Below are 17,312 nucleotides of genomic sequence, written 5' to 3'. Positions count from 1 at the left end.
CAATATTCATGCAACATTCACTAAGCTTCCTGCAGTGTTCTAACTTAATTCATTAGTGGCCTTACTAAGGACTGGCCAAGAGAGAAGATCAGATTTGTGGAATTTGTTTCAATTCCTTAATCCTTTTTTTTTTAAACCTTGAAAGAAAGACTTTCTCATTCTCCCATCCTTAGGTGTCAGAAAGGTCCTCTCTGACCGCTAAGCCAAGAATTGCCCTCCTTGTCTAGAACAGAGTACCCCCATGTCATCATGGTTTTTTTGAGCCTATCTGGGGAGGGGAGGGAGACTTTTCCTCTATGCTTTTAGGTTCAGTCTTTAGAGAGTCCGTGAGTTAAAGCGACAAAAGACAGATTAACAAGAGAAAAAACAAAATTTAATCATGCCTTTTTATTCATGTACCTATGGAGTTCACAGAAAAATGTGACTCCAAGGGGCAGTTAGAACGTGGGGTCTATATATGATCTTAATAGGGGAAGGGCACTTATGGGGAAACAGATACCTTTTAGGAAAGATAAATGGCCCTTTACCAGAGTAGGTGGGAGATGGGACAGTTTTATGACAATGCCTGTGTAGATATGATGGCAACTTCTCTCCAGTGACAAGAGACCATTTTTCCTGATTGCTCTCAGGGAAGGAGATTTATGACAATTGGATTCTTTTGAATTCTTTGAGAAGCCTCTACTTTTATTTATTTATTTATTTATTTATTTATTTATTATTTTTTTTGAGAAGCCTCTACTTTTAGGTAGATAAGACTTTTCAGGAATTCATATGGCATCTGCTGAAAATAATTTTTATACCAGGCAGGTGTATGCTGGACCCCCCCCACCGCAGGCCTTGCTTAGGACACCGTGCAGCTTCTGAGGGCAGCCTTCACAGCTAGCTCCTCCTCTGCTGGGTCTAACAAGGTGCCTGGCATGTATATCCAAGACATGACATCCAAAGTATCTATACTCGCTGTCAGCAGCCCCAGGTTCGCCTTCTAAGTGTTCATTAGAACAAGGGTCCCATCCCTGGCGTTCAATGAGCACTTTTACTCCACACTGAGCACTTGCCAAGGCCTCGGGTCCTCTGGTCTGTAGCTTTGAGCTATTACCGACTTCCGTCAGAGCTTAACACATATTTGAGAAAAGAATGAATGGCTTAGTAGATGTTCTCCCTGTATATTTTTCAAACATGGCTAGAGCTCCTGCTAGACCCTGATACAAAATGGCATTCACCAAAAAATAACTGGTTTTCGTGTTAAACTAAACGTGCCTAACTGCACCTGGATTCTTGCACCGTGAGTGAGAAATCATCCAGCTGCCTTTTGACTGCAAACTGCAGGACCAAGAAGGAAAAAGATACGAGGCCTGAGACCTCTCTGAAAAGCAAGAAAGCGGCAAGAGAAGGTTTCCAGATGCTTCCACAACCAGAAGACCTCACTGAAAACGTGGCAGTCTGGCTGGTCCTTGTCTCCAGGGAGGGGCAGGATTTGCATCTCTCTCTTACTGTTCTGCTTCCCTCTGGGAGTCACGAAGGGCGTGCAGCAAGAAGGCGCTCCCTAAGCACGTGAGGAATGAATGAATGAATTCCAGGCCTGGATTTTTCAAGCCTAACCACTAACTCCATGAACCCTGGGGACAGCACTCAGGGCCCACAGAAATTCTGCATTAGGAAGCAACCGGGGGTGGCATCCGAGAGCATCCTAAAAGAGAAAGAAAGGAAAGGAAAGGAAAGGAAAGGAAAGGAAGGAAGAAGGGAAGGAAGGAAGGAAGAAGGGAAGAAGAAAGGGAGGAAGGAAGGAAGGAAGGAAGAAAAGAAAGAAAGAAAGAAAGAAAGAAAGAAAGAAAGAAAGAAAAAGAGAGGAAGGAAGGAAGGAAGGAAGAAGGGAAGGAAGAAAGGGAGGAAGGAAGGAAGGAAGGAAAGAAAGAAAGAAAGAAAGAAAGAAAGAAAGAAAGAAAGAAGAAAGAAAGAAAAAGAAAGAAAGAAAGAAAGAAAGGAAGGAAGGAAGGAAGGAAGAAGGGAAGGAAGAAAGGGAGGAAGGAAGGAAGGAAGGAAGGAAGGAAAGAAAGAAAGAAAGAAGAAAGAAAGAAAGAAAGAAAGAAAGAAAGAAAGAAAGAAGAAAGAAAGAAAGAAAGAAAGAAAAGACCCAGCTGGCAGCTGCAAGGTGTGCACAGCGAGCGTGCGGGGATTTGGAGTGAGCAACGCGCGCGGGATCCTGACCCTTCTGCCCCCTGGCTGCGCGCGCCAACTTCGGGGCCGAGTCCGGAACCCTTCTGCGGCTCGCAGCCCTCGAAAAGCGTATTAAGAAACAAAAATTGGCAAGTAAAATAAAAAAAAATTTTAAGTTGTAAAGTGAATTGAAAACGGGAAGCAAAGGGGAAAAAAAAAAGAAGCTGCTCCTGTGGCCCGTACGGGGATCGAACCCGCGACCTTGGCGTTATTAGCACCACGCTCTAACCAACTGAGCTAACCGGCCACCCGGTGGCGGGGGCGCTTCCGCGGACCTTACAAGGCTTCTCCGCCCGCGCGCCCTGCGCCTCCCCGGGCCGTGCAGCTGCCGTCATCCCGCCGCCGTCCCCATTGGCCAGAGGAAAACCCCGAGGCCCTTTAAAGAGAAGGCAGGTGGCTTCTCCCTGCGAGTCGGAGGCTTTCACCGGGGAATGCAAGTTATACCCGGGAGGCTGGCTCGGGAGCAGCATTTTCAAACCTTGCGAATGGATGCTATTTTGATTTATCTGAGAATCCTTCCAGCTCGGGAACCTTGTGTACCAACGGCCGCTGGGGTCTTTCCTGACAATTGTTTTTTCACAGCGCAGGTGTATTTAAAATATATATTTGGCATCCAATTCAACCTCGTTAAAAAGAATGTAGCTTTTTTATCCTTTTTTTTTTGTAGTTAATACTCTATCATTATATTCCTATGCAATTGCAAATGTCATTTTGTTTTTTATTTTTATTTTTTTGCAAATGTCATTTTATTTTATTTTATTTATTATTTTTTTTTTTGCAAATGTCATTTTAAATGGCTCGTCGGTGTTTCCTCGAGTGGGTAAGCCACAGTCCTTACCCGCCCCCCCCTTTATTAAAAATGTCTGGAAAATGTTTTCATTTTGCCTTCTCTTGTTAACTAGCACTTGAATAAATCATAAAATAGCTGCTGGGTGGGCAACCAACAGTACCCAATTCAAAGGGATAATGTCTGTTTGGGAAAAAAAAAAAAGAGTAAAAAATATGCTGGGAAGACAAAACTTGATTCCTCCATCTGCAGGTCCCAAGGCCTTTCCGACTCTGAGGCTCTGATATCCTGTGCTTCGGTGGCAAATGCTCCAGGGGTAGGAGAAGGGAGCCCCAGCTTTTCACACTGTCCATCCCCTCTGATCTGACTCCTCAAAACAAAACGGTGGATGTAGATCAGGGTCCCTGGTTGCAAACAGCAGAAGCCCCGTCTAGCTGATCTTAACAGATTACTGAAGGGAGGTTAGGAAGCTCACCCCACCACCAGGAAGGCTGTTGAATCAGGGTTAGTCAACATATACTCATTAAGTCTAACACTGTCCTAACCCCAGGGAATCAGCTGTGAATAAAACAGACCTGACCCTGTCCTCATGGAGCCCAGAGTTTAGCAAACACAGGTGTTAGCGAGTGTGAGTGGAGGCATGTTGGTAAACAGTGCTGGGGGTGAAGGGTCGGGCAGGTTTTTGAAGACTGGGACACTTGGCTGTGTTTTGAAGGACAAGAATGCACAAGTGTAGGCCAAAACAGGTAGAGCCCTCTGGGCAAAGGGAACTGCCTGTGACAGCTGGCATCCTGTCCATTTTGCTTATGGTTAAAAGTCCAGAGCCTGGTGCACTATATGGAATAGAAAGCATTTAATAAACAGGAGTTAGGGGTGCCTGGCTGGCTCAGTCAGTAAAGCAAATTACTCTTAGATCTTGAGGTCAAGAGTTTGAGCCCCATGTTGAGGGGTGGGGTAGGTTGTACCTAAAATAATAAATGGGAATCATATGGACAAATGAACAATTGCAAAATCGCATTTTAAAACCAGTCAGATCAAGTAATTTCTCTGTTCAAACCCTCGCTCCCTTCTCCGGCCCAGCCCTGATGTTTGCCAGATGTAGCAAATAACTTTGTATATGTCCCGTGCAAAACCAGTATTAGTTTACCTGAAGTTCACCTTTAACTGGGCATCCTGTACCTACCTGGCAACCCCACACCCAAAGCGACACCCATTTGAAAGACATGCACCCCAACCTGCTCCTTTCCCCCCTGCCTCCCTCCTGGACCTTGCTCATCACCCAATGCTCCTGCCTTGGGGCTCCTGCACTTTTTCTGCTCCCTCTTCCTGGACCCGCTTCCTCCAGGCACTGCCAAGGCGCCCTCCCTCAGGTCCTTAGGTCTTTGCCTAAATGTCACATGTTCGGGGAGGCTTCCCTGACCACCCCCCGCACTCAGAATCCTTGCTTTTCCTGCTGTCTCGTCCAGAGCTTGCTTATTTCGTCACTGCAGGAGGGCAGCAACCTGTATTTTGCATCCGCAGCACCTGCAAGTGACTGGCACATAGGAGATGTGAGCCATGTTCGTCGAGCCTCAGTGGACAGATCAGCCCTCAGAGCTCTGGCCCTGGCACAAATAGGCCAACTTGCAGGCTGGCTTCCTGAGAGGGCGGCCCGGATCACCTGGCAGGTGGGCAGGTGGGCAGGTGGGCCCAGGCCGCCCAGAGGCCCGCCCGCGGAGGGCGGACGCAGTGCCCTGGCGCAGACGGTAGGGGGCAGCCGAGCCCCACGCTGCGCACCTGGCGCCGGGGCTCGCGGACACCCCTGCGGCACTAACTCCTGCAGCTGCTCCCGCCAGTTCTCACCCCATCTCAGTGTCCTCATTTTCATTCTCCGAGTTAGGAAAATGCAAACCCGTACATGATCCGCACTAAAAAATGGTGCAGAGTCATTGTTCGGGTTTTTACATGTCTGGGGAGAGGGGTCCTTTTGTGCAGGCAGCTACCTTGCATTTTCAATGGACCCTTTGCCTTAACCTACTTGCAAAATCTGTCATTCTGTTTAAGCATTAGGAGCTTCAGTATGATGATAAAGGTATGCTGTACTCTTCCCCAGGGCTGCCTCCAACCACAAACTGGGGGACCTCAGAGAAATGTATTCTCTCGGTTTTGGAAGCCAGAAGTCCAAGACCAAGGTGTCCTCAGGGTGGGCTCGCTCTGCGGGCTCCCTGGCAGCTTCTGGTGGTCTGCCCACAGTCTTTGGTGTTCCTGTGCTCCTGGAAGCCGCTCTTGTGGCCTCCATCATCGTGCTCATGGATGCCAAGTTCTCAGAACAGTGCCTGGCACAAAATAGGTGTTCGATACATATTTGTTGAGCTGGTGTTAAATTCAGTGTGTGTTAAATTCAATTCAGAAAAATGTTCTTCCACTCTGGCAACATTTCCGAGGAAGAATGTTTCCGAGGGAGATTTGATGATCTCCTCTTTTTCTGGAACACCATTCTTCAGAGGCCAAAACTTTGGGGTTGAATCTCTGATTTTTGTTCTCTCTTCTTTGGTCCAGGCCTATGCCTATTGTCTATTTCCGGAACAATTTCCTTGAACTATCTTTCAACCTTCTCTTTATATTTTGTGTTTTGACTTGGAACTCTGATGCACACAGACAAGGAGAGAGCAAAACACTTTGAATGTTGAAACTGAATTCTTGCCAATTGATTTGCGGGGAAAAAAAAGAAGGAAAGAAATGGGAGGGGTGGAGCAGAAATGAAATGCTTCATTGTACAGTATGTGCTATGTCAAAGCTGTTAGACAACATGAAAGAAAAATAGACAAATAGAAGGATTTTTCAGATGTTGCTTCTGATTTGCTACAACAAATCGGTGGGTTCTAGAAACTTTAAAAAAGTGTCCTTCCGACGTTGCATAGGTGGTTCAGGTCGTTAAGTGTTGGACTCTTGATTTTTAGTTTAGATCACGATTTCAAGGTCATGATATTGAGCCCTGTGTGGAGCCCTGTGAGATTCAGCAGTCAATGAAGAGTCAGCTTGAGATTCTCTCTCCCTCTGCTCCTCCTTGCATTTATGCTATCTCTCCCTAAAGTAAAATCTTTTTTTTTTTTAGATTTTATTTATTAATTCATGAGAGACACACAGAGAGAGGCAGAGACATAGGCAGAGGGACAAGCAGGCTTCCTGTGAGGGGCCTGATGTGGGACTTGATCCCAGGACCTAGTCTGAGGACCCTGCCACCTGAGTCGAAGGCAGATGCTCAACCACTGAGCCACCCAGGTGCCCCTAAGTAAAATCTTTATTAAAAAAAAATTTGCCCTTCCTGGGGCACCTGGCTGATTCAGTGGGTGAAGCATGTGACTCTTGATCTCAGGATTGTGAGTTTGAAATCCATGTTGAATGTGGGGATTACTCAAAAATACACTCATTTTTTAGAAGATATTTATTTATTTATTTATTTATTTATTTATTTATTTATTTGACACAGAGAAAGAGAGAATGAGCAGGGGAAGTGGCAGGCAGAGGGAGAGGGAGAAGCAGGGTCCCTGCTGAGCAGGGAGCCTGATGTGGGGCTTGATCCTATGACCCCAGGATCATGACCCAAGCTGTAGGCAGACACTTAACTGAGCCACCCAGGTGCCCTCAAAAATAGAATCTTAAAACAAATTAATTTAAAAAAGTGTCTCCCTTAAAGCATGTACATTGATTGCAAAGCTTTTACAAAGGTCTCTTTTAGATGTAAGAGAGCCTCAGAAGCACAGGGAGTTGGATGTTGCAGACTTGGGTCTGAGCCCAGGATGGTCACTAGCGAGACCCTCTCTGGGTCTCCAACAACAGGCCACATGGCTTCTACAACCTGTCAGTTGGCCTGTTTAATTCTTCCCTATCAAGGGTTAAAGTTTGTCCTGGATGCTCAATAATCATTGAAAATCAGGCCTGCCCTTCTCAGGAAGGAGTAACAGCAGGTGACAGTTGATGAGGCCTCTTGATTTGTCAACAACATTTATTGAGCATCTGGGCAAAAATCAAGCAGTTTTGTTTAGTGCGTCACAGACATCTAATTTAATCTGCACTACCACCCTTTGGAGTGGATATTTTTATGCCCATTTTACAGAAGTGAGGAGATTGGTCCTGTGATTTGGCTGGGGTGACCTGGTGTGATTCTATCACTTTAACAGCTGAATTTTAATTCTTTCTATCCTCCTCTTAAGAAACGTTTCCTTAAACTTTATATCTGTTGTTATGAATGCCTTTTTCTGAGAGATGTGCTCTCTTAGTCTGAAATTTACCTATTTTTGCATCCACATTACACATTACACTGTGATCTCATTTATAGTGCTTGGTTAGCTACTTTTACTTATTCATGTTAATTTAAATGGCTATTGCTTTTCTTGGTTCTCTTTATCTCACAGCTTTGCTAGCTTAATTTGCTCTGAGATGTGTTTATTCTAAAATGAATTTGTTAAAAAAATAATAAAAATAAAACGAATTTGTTTTCTATTAACTTTAGGTTGATTTGGATGTGTGTGCCCACCTTACTAGTGTTACCACATTTGAAATTTCTGTCATCTCTAATTTTTCTTTCTAACTCCTGCCTATTTCCTGGTTGGAACATTTATTAAGATGCTCAACAGAAGTAAACATATCTTCTAAGCATGCCTTGTGGCTAAATCTCTTGACATTGGAAAATAGGGAAAAGTTATGCTAGGATTCAGGAAGAACTGTCTGAGGAACAGTTTTAGAATGAACCAAAAAGCTCAAGTGGCTGTAGTTAGGTAGGTATTCAAGCAATTTCAAGAGTGGAGCTCTCACGTGTTGGATGGTTCCATTCCACAAGAATTTTTTTAAAAAGATTTATTTATTTATCTTAGAGAGAGCGGTGGGGAGGGCACACTCTGAGCTAAGCACAGAGCCTGACATGGGGCTCAGTCTCATGACCCTGAGATCATGACCTGAGCTGAAACCAAGAGTCGGTTGCTTAACTCACCCGGGTGCCCCTCACAAGCGTCTCTTGAGCACGGCCTCTAGCCTGGCTGCTGTCTGTGTGGTCACTGTGTGCTGGACAGGCAAAGGGCTCACAGCCTATTGTTTCTTGTCTGTCAATTCTTCTTCTTGTCCTTTAGGGCATGAGTGGTCCAGGGGAGCAGGTGACCAGACGAAACAGCCACAACCCGAGAAAGCTGACGTGCCTGTGTGATGTTTGAGTGTTTCTGTAGGGAGACACAGTTCCATAAATTGCTCTTTCTTTCTTTCTTTCTTTCTTTCTTTCTTTCTTTCTTTCTTTCTTTCTCTTTCTTTCTTTCTTTCTTTCTTTCTTCTTTCTTTCTTTTCTTTCTTTTTTTTTGCTTTTTCTTTCTGAAGTAGCATTTCCTAGTCTGTTTAGAATTAAATAAAGAATGAGAAATTATCTAGGCCAGTGATTCTCAAAAATATGGTCACTGGTGCAGCAGCAGGATCACGTTGGATTCTGTTAGAGGTGCAAATTATCAAGCCACATCCCAGAATTACAGACACAGCTACTTTCCGGTCGGGCATGGCAATTGAGGTTCAACAGATCACAATCACCTGCAGGCAGGTGATTTTGTGCTGCTAAAACTTCAGAACCAAGGCTCTAGGCCAAATCTTTCAATTCCCCTTTTTGTAAACTTCCTGCTGAGGTCCCACATTTGTATCCTTTGATCTTCCATTCTGGAAGGTCTTTTCCTCCCTCTCTCCCAGGGCCTTGGGGTACCAGATGCACACCGCATGCCAGGAGGATGGGCTGGACCACCTGGTGAGGGCTGAAGTCCAGCAGTCCCTGCTTGCCTACATAAAGCCCAGAGGCTGCGTGTACCCACGGTGGGCAACGCACCCCTCTGCAGAATTGCGATCAACCTGGTCTTTACAGTTTCACTCCTGAAGGCCACAGTGAACTTGACCATCGTAAAAATGAGCAGAAAATCCCTCAGCCCATGAAAGTCCAAAACAATGGGGGTGGAGCTCACCTGCCAAATGCAGGTACTCACTGACTATCCAGGAATGCCCTCTGCCTGCAGGGGAGATAAAAGACAGGTTGGCAGCCCAAGGAGCTTAGAACCTAAGGGACACATCAAAGAGACAGTGAGAGAAAGATAAATGTGACAAAGTCCCCAAATAAGGGGAAAGACCACAAGGAGAGAAGAAGGGAGAGATCAAATCCCAGGGGTCTGTAGAGATTAGATATGGCTCTTCAGAGCCAACAAAGATAGCACCATCAACAACAATAATACCAGCAATGTGGGGCTTTTTCAATTTATTTTAAGATAAAATTCACATATTATTCTTAACCATTTAATATGTGCCATTCGGTAATTATTGGTAGACTTACAAAGTTGTGCAACCACCGCTGTAATCTAATTCCAGAACATTGTCATCACCATAAAAAGAAACCCTGTCCTCAGGATTTCTCACTCCTCCTTCTCCCCACCCCCACTCCATCAGCTCCTCGCAACCACTAATCCACTTTGTGTCTTTATGGATTTGCCCATTCTGGACATTTCCAATAAATGGAATCATACTGTACACATGTGGCTTTTAGTGTCTGGCTTCTTTCACTTAACACCATGTTTCTGAGACTGCTTAATGGGTACAGGGCTCCCTTCTGGAGTAACAGAACTGTTTTGGAACAAAATAGAGATCATGGTTGCACAACACTGTGAATGCACTAAACGTCACTTTTTTTTTTATGTCACTCTTTAAAAGGGTTGATTCTATGTTAAATGATCTTGACTCAATTTTTAAAAAAGAAGTAGGATCCCTGGGTGGCGCAGTGGTTTAGCGTCTGCCTTTGGCCCAGGGCGTGATCCTGGAGACCCGGGATCGTATCCCACATTGGGCTCCCGGTGCATGGAGCCTGCTTGTGTCTCTGCCTCTCTCTCTCTCTCTGACTATCATGAATAAATAAATTTAAAAAAATAAAAAAGAAGTAAAAAATTTCAAAGTAGAAACTCTGGACTCGAAAGCTCCAGTTTAAGAATTTCTCCTCTGGGTACACATGAATATACAGGAAATAATGTATGTACAGAGTTGATCACTGCAGCAATGTTTGAAAGATCAGACTATTAGAAACAACCAGATGTCTATCAGTAGGGAAACAATTAAATAGGAGATGGTGCAACCAGGAAACAGAATAGCCACCAAATATGTACTATAATGTAATATAATACATCATATTATATCTTTTAAAAAATATTTACCCTTCATTCATTTATTTACTTTTAAGATCTTATTTATTTATTCATGAGAGACACACAGAGAGAGAGAGAGGCAGAGACACAGGCAGAGGGAGAAGCAGGCTCCATGCAGGAGCTTGATGTGGGACTCAATCCCGGGACTCCAGGATCACACCCTGGGCCGAAGGCAGGGGCTAAACCGCTGAGCCACCCCAGGGTCCCCATCATCATATTATCTTATATATCATTATATATTAAATATAACAGTGAAAACATTAAAATATCCATTTTATACAATAATTTAAATAATACATTTATTTAAATTATAATTTACAGTAACTAAAATAAATATATGTTAAATATATTAAAAACATTATTTGAGGAAGAAAAAATAACTTTCTAAACCAAAATGACTTTGGGCAGAAAGAAGTAAGAGGAAGATGGGATGGGCACACGTTGGGCCTAAAGATTTCAGGTGGAGGGAGACTGTATATGGGGTAAGAAATGGGGATTTATCCTGTAAATGACAGGCAGCCATGGAGACTGGGTCACCCTGGGACTGGAAGGAGGAAGTTGGGAGCAGCAAGAAGCAGGGCAGGTAGAAAAAGGAGGAGTGTGCAGGAAGCTGAGGTGTCTTGAGGAGACAGGGAGGAAGGAAGTGTTGAGGGTAGAGTGCACCTGGGCAGGCGTTTTTGTTTCCTGCCAAGATGAGATCCAGAGGGTAGGGGACATGTGAGAGAGGCTGACAGCATTGGGACTGTTCAGGTCTCATTTCTAGGGGCTCCGAGAGGAGAAAGCTTCCAGTTTTCCAGAGGAGAAGAACATGTCCTCAAGGAAGGACAAGTGAGAACGACTGGGAAGCATAAAGAAATTAAAAATTGCACATTGTTATGTTTTGATCTTTTCCTGAATCTTATTAGATATCCTGTGTCCATGCAAGTGTGTGTGTGGGGGAAGGGAATTCTTATATGGATCTCTCTGTGTGTTGGCACAGAGTTTTTGGAAAATGATTTCACATAGGTCCACATTTAAGTTGTAGATGTCTTCTAATCTATCAGTTCTAGCAGAAACGCTTTGTACTCAAAGATATGCACAAGGATATTTTCTGAAGTATTGTTGGTAATAGTAAAAACAGGAAACATTAATAGGGAAATGGTTAAAAAAAAAAACGAGTATATCCAAACTGCAGAATATTGTGCAGCAGTTAGAAAACTTAGGGTAGCGCTCCATGTGCTAATATTAAAAGATGACTATGACTTGTTAGGTGAAAAAAAAAAGCAAATAATAGAATACCTATGATTTTCAATTATAGGGAAAGTCTGCAAATTCATGCACAGAAATTCTGAAAAGATGCCACTCAACTGTGGCCAGTGGTTAATTCTGGGGAGGATGGGGATTGAGAAGAATGGAAGTGCTTCAAAGGAATTATTTAAAATTTTACTTGATTAACGTACTTCAGTTTTTTTTTTTTTTTTTTTTTTACAATGGATCTATTTTGCTTCTTGAATTTCAAAAATTACTTGGAAAACATAGGGAGAGTTGACCTTACGGAGTAGTTGTGGGGATGAAAAAAGCAAATGCATGACAGTGAGCTTCATAGAACGCTACACCGATAGAGAGTTGTTGCTTGTATGTAGCGCATAGTGGGCTCCTTGAAGGCTGGCACTCTTGGCTTAGTCACTCCACCTGTACATATTCACATACTCGTTCCTTCAATGTCTCACTGGAGTAGAAGTTTCAAGAAGTCAGGGCCTTGTCTGCACTACTCACCCTTATTTTCCCCAACCCCGCGACAGTGCCTGAGGTCAATACATGTTTGTTAAATTAAAAGCAAAAACTGGGACGCCCGGGTGGCTCAGCGGATGAGCACCTGCCCCTGGCTCAGGGCGTGATCCGCGGTCTCAGGACCAAGTCCCAACATCAGGCTCCCTGCTTGGAGCCTGCTTCTCCCTCTGCCTACGTCTCTGCCTTTCTCTCTCTGTGTCTTTCATGAATAAATAAATAAAATCTTAAAAAAAAAAAAGACAAATTACAAAATCAGCCTCTGACTAGTTAGAAGCCACTGCAGGATGAGATTGCAAAGAACAGGCGCCCGCTAGTTAGAAGATGCTCAACTGCAGGATGAGACTGCAAAGAACAGGTACCCGCTGACAGTCATTTAGTGCGTCCCCAGCGCAGCTAAAGCTGGACCATCGTTCTAGCATTAGGTCTCAAGTGGCTAAATTCTCAGGCAGGATGGGAAGGAATAGCGATCCCAGAGGTCGCCGCCTACACTTTTCGAAGGCCGGGAATCGTTCGCTCGCGTCGAGCGGCTGGGGAGGTTGCTTAGCAACCGGGCTACGGAGGCGGGCCGCACTGCGCACGCGTACACGTAGGCCCGGCGGATGCGGACGTGGCGTGCTGCGCACGCGCGGGCGGCCGCTCCGGGGCGCGACGGTTGCTAGGGCGACAGGGATACAACATGGCGGCCGGATCCTAACGCTTCCTGTCCGGGGTTAGGGACCCTGCCTTAGAGGAGTGGAAGTCAGGGTCAGGGGCTCGTCCTTTCTGCCCCTTTCTTCTCGGTCCAGTTTCGGCGAGGGCTTGTCGTCGGCTTCCGCCTCCAGGATGAAGAGTGAGCGAGGCCGGGCGGGGCTGGAGGGGCCGAGGCGGCCGCTGGGCGATTCCGGGGCCGCGGCGGGTTAGGGACCCAGCGCCTCCCTGGGCGGTCGGAGCCGCTGGCGCCCCCGGGCTCGGGGCGGGCGGGGCGGGGGCGGCGGGGGCTCAGCGACCCCCCCAGGCCCCGCCCCCCCATATTTCAGGGCGAGGTTATGTTAGGAGTCTGGGGGGTCTTGTTGTTTTAAAATGCTGGTTTTTGAGGCTCAGATTCTTGAACATTGGGCAGGTTGCTCTGTGCCTTCCTGCCTTTTCGTGACATCGGTTTAGGGAACATTTGGGAGGAGAGCTGGGCTATTTTTTGTTTGTTTGTTTTTGTTTTGTTTCTAATTATTTATTTTTATTTTTATTTTTTTGGATCAAGCAGTAGTGTTTTTAGGGCTTTCTAATAGGGATTTTGAGACAACCTTTTGGTGAAATGAGTGTTAATTGTGAAGTTGGGAAAGGAGATGGTCGTCCTGGAAAATGTGACGGGTAAAAAAATTTTCCTGTGCTTGGGTTTGTGGATTATGGGCCCTTCAAATGCAACCAACTAGAGTGGGCTTTTTTTTTTTCCCCTCCCCCTGTGAAAACATTAATTTCGATTAGATACAGTTACAGGGTACAATTTGCATTGTACCCTAAACGTTAATTGGTAATTGATTATGGCATGTTGTGGAAGAAAGATATGTAAAAAAAAAAAGAATTAATTCATCTCATTTGCCCTTTACAAGACATTCTTATTTTATTTTTTTCTTTAAAGATTGTATTTATTTATTCATGAGACACACACACACACACACACACACAGAGGCAGAGACACAGGCAGAGGGAGAAGCAGGCTCCATGCAGGGAGCCTGACGCCGACTCGATCCTGGGTCTCCGGGATCACACCCTGGGCTGAAGGCAGATGCTCACCCACTGAGCCACCCAGGCACCCCAAAATACAATATTTTAAAAATAAATAAATAAAAATAAAAGGGGGGATAGATATACATTTATATATTTTTTCATATGTAGAGATAAATACACATTTATAAATACAGATATATAGAGACATAAAAGAAACTAAAAGAGCAGTTGCCTCTAGGAAAGGAGCAGGGTCTAAGAGGCAAAGGTGAATAAAGGGAATGACCCAATGATCAGACCTAACTTCAACAAAACTGAGACACCCTGACATCAGGCTCTCTAGATGGGACACACTGACAGGCACATAACATCACCTCTGATGCATTTCTTGATTAAAAGATTTAATCTAAAACTAATCATGAGAAAATGATCAGACAAATCCAAATTGAAGGACATTCTGCAAAACATAAGGCCTGAATTCTTTTTTTTTTTTTTTAAGGCCTGAATTCTTTAAAAAGTCAAAGGCACAGAAGGCAGGAGACTGCCAAATTAAAGGAGGCCAAAGAGATATGACAACAAAATGCCCTTTGTGGTTTTTGATTGGATCCTGGGAAAAATAAAAACACCTATAATGGATGTTACTGGGGTAACTGGAAAAATCTGAAATATAGGCTGCATTCTGAATAACAGCACTATGCCAACACATTACCTGTATTGTGATTATGTAGGAGAGCGTCCTTTTTCGTAGCAGATACTTGCTGAATTATTAGTGGTGTAAGATACTGATGTCTACCACCAACTCTCAAAAGATTCAGTGAAAATACTGTATGTAATTTAGAGAGCGCAAGTGAGCAAGCACACAAAAGGCAAAATGGTGCCTCTAAGTGAAAGGTTTATAAATATTCAATGAATTCTTGCAACTTTCATGTAGATTCAAAAAATTTCAAAATACAGTGTTGAAAAGGAAAAAAGGAACACAGTGAAAAAAAAGTGTGTACATAAGTTCACACTATAAAAGTGTAAAGCCTTTTGTAGGCCTTGTATTCTAATTACAGCTTTGGGTGCATTAATGGAAAAGATAATCATGTAAACAATATCTACCAAAAGAAAATAAGAATGTCAGGGGCGCCTGGGTGGCTCAGTGGTTGAGCGTCTGCCTTTGGCTCAGGTCGGGAATGCTAGGTTATCATGTTGGGCTTTATCTTCTGGTTTTCTACGTGTATTTTCTATTTTGTTTTCCAGACAATGCCTAAGTGTTTAGGAATGTATTGATCATTGATCGCCTTCTCCTTTTTGTTTTGCATTGTTGGCGGTGTAGGGAGGAGGGAGAAACACAGTGAGTGACATTGTTAGGAGCATGGGCTTTAGAACCAGGCAGACATGGCAGTCTCTCCTGCAGGTTACTGACCTTTCTTAAACGGATTTTCTTCATTGTTCTAACAAATCACCACAATTTAGTGGCTTAAAATAACAACATCTTCATCTCTCTCATAGTCCTGTGTGTGGCCTGGACTCAACTAGGCGGGTCTCACTTGGAGTCTCTCATATACTCGTAGTCCTCTTGAAAGTTTCTCACTTACATGCCTGGCGAATGATGCTGGCTGTCCCCTGGGCCCGGAGCTTGCGCTGTCAGCCAGAACACTACATCTCCCCATGGCTTGACCTTCCTCACAGGGTGGCATTTGGGTTCTGAGGATCAGCATTCCAGGGGTGTGAGGTAGGAGCAGCATCACCTTCTCTGATCTAGCATCAGAAATGTCATAGTGTCTCTTCCACCTTCCCCAGATTTGAGGGTAGAGAACGTAGATCCCACCTCTTGATGGAGTGGCAAAGACACACGCAGATGACTGTGTGGGATGGGATATCTAGAAGCTGCTGTCTTTAGAAAATAAAATCTTCCACACTCAGTTTTAAACAGGCGTAAGAGGGTTCCTGGGTGGCTCAGTTGGTTAAGCATCCAAGTCTTGATTTTGGCTCAAGTCATGATCTCAGCATTGTGAGATCCAGCCCGACACCAGACTCTGAGCTGTGCATTGTGGAGGCTGCTCAAGATTCTCTCTCTCCAGAACATAAAGACTCCTAACTCTGGGAAACGAACTAGGGGTGGTGGAAGGGGAGGAGGGCGGGGGGTGGGGGGGGAATGGGTGATGGGCACTGAGGGGGACACTTGATGGGATGAGCACTGGGTGTTATTCTGTATGTTGGTAAATTGAACACCAATAAAAATTAATTTATTAAAAAAATAAAATAAAATGGCTATAAAAATCTAAAAAAAAAAAAGATTCTCTCTCTCCCTTTGCCCCTCCCTCTCAAAAAATAAACAGGCATAATAATACCTATTTTATAGGATTGTTTCAAATATTAAATGAGATCAAGTATGTAAAGCTCATAGCATAGCATCTGGTAAGTGGTAAATTATAAATGAATTATTATTTGCTATCCCAGTGGATAGAAGGCAGGGGTGTAAAAGGGGAAAGAATGACTGTCAGATCCTTGTTTTGAAAAAAATTTACCCTTACCTAACCTAGTGGGAGTGCCAGCATTTTACTTTGTGAACTTTTTAATGGATTATTCAAAACATACCTATAAAAAGAGAAAAAATCCTGCACGTTCTGAAGGCATCATAGTTTCCTATTATATCACAGAGAATTTTTAAAATTATCTGTTATCATTGCAGAGATTTAAGCTTTGTGTCTCTCAAATGTATTTTTATAGAATCAAAATTGCAAGGTACCTCAGATCATCTTAATTCTCTCTCCCTAGTGCTCATCTCATCTTCTGTTTTTATAAATAGATGTATCAACTAGCAACTTTTTCTCTTTAAAACAAAATTCAGTAAAAGTAATACTGGCTTTGTAATAAATTTGAACAGTGAAAGGTTTTAAGTTAGTCTCAGGACTCTCCCCTACTCAACAGTCAATCCTGGTTAACATTTTCTTGGATGTGGGGCATTTGGGGGGCTCAGTCAGTTAAGCATCTGACTCCTTTTCGGCTAAGGTCATGATCTCAGGGTCATGGGATTGAGCCCCATATCAGGCTCTGTGTCCAGTGGGGAGTCTGCTGCTGGAGATTCTCTCTCTCCTTCTGCCTCCCTGCCCCCCCTGCCTGCTTGCACACTCTCACTCTCTCTCAAATAAAATCTTAAAAAAGAAGATATATTTTCTTAGATGTACTCCCATGAATTTTCTGTGCACATTCTGTGTGTACATGTGTGTATGTACATGTATGTAGGTGTGTATATATACATGAATATGTATTTGTCCCTTAAACAGATACCCAAAACTAAATGGAATTCTATTAAATATGTTGTACTGGAACTTGCTAGGATGATTCTTCAATGAATATGTTTGAACATATTTCTTAAGTAATTCTTCACATTTATCAGTGGCTTATATTCCCAGCAGTGGACTTTATTAAAGGGTATAAGTCAAATGAAAAAATTTTATGAGTTTATGAATAATTTTATGTCCTTTTGTTTTTTCATGATGTTTGGTAATTCAAGTCACAATTTTCTTCACTATACCAAGTAATTAATTGGGTACAGCCCTCTTCATTGAAGGTTCCTGACCTTATTTTAGTAATTTGGTTTGAATTACTTAATCTCTTAAAGAGAGTGGAAATTAGAAGCTGAATCCTCTTCCTTCCAACTCTAGTTG

General features: G+C 43.7%; 1 protein-coding gene and 1 non-coding gene across 6 annotated transcripts in view; one reads left to right on the top strand and one right to left on the bottom strand.

Moving 5' to 3' along the window:
* Positions 1–2,387: 2,387 nt before the first annotated feature.
* On the bottom strand, positions 2,388–2,461 carry TRNAI-AAU (transfer RNA isoleucine (anticodon AAU)). The gene has a single exon. It is a non-coding gene; the product is annotated as a tRNA-Ile (tRNA).
* Positions 2,462–12,554: 10,093 nt separating this feature from the next.
* The window catches only part of MOK (MOK protein kinase), a 58,954-nt gene continuing 54,196 nt past the window's right edge, over positions 12,555–17,312 (top strand). For 4 of the 5 annotated variants that reach the window (XM_026012623.2, XM_072762370.1, XM_072762371.1 and 1 more), the window contains exon 1: positions 12,555–12,787. In XM_026012623.2, the coding sequence (XP_025868408.2) occupies positions 12,781–12,787 (7 nt within the window). In that variant the 5' untranslated portion in view covers positions 12,555–12,780. The remainder of the gene's footprint in view (positions 12,788–17,312) is intronic. The other variant, XM_072762373.1, reaches the window with a different exon arrangement.

This window comes from Vulpes vulpes, chromosome 6, assembly GCF_048418805.1.
Source record: "Vulpes vulpes isolate BD-2025 chromosome 6, VulVul3, whole genome shotgun sequence".
NCBI classification, from domain to species: Eukaryota; Metazoa; Chordata; class Mammalia; order Carnivora; family Canidae; genus Vulpes; species Vulpes vulpes.
The sequence above is the reverse complement of the archived record's forward strand: the minus strand, read 5'-3'. Positions and strand labels throughout refer to the sequence as shown.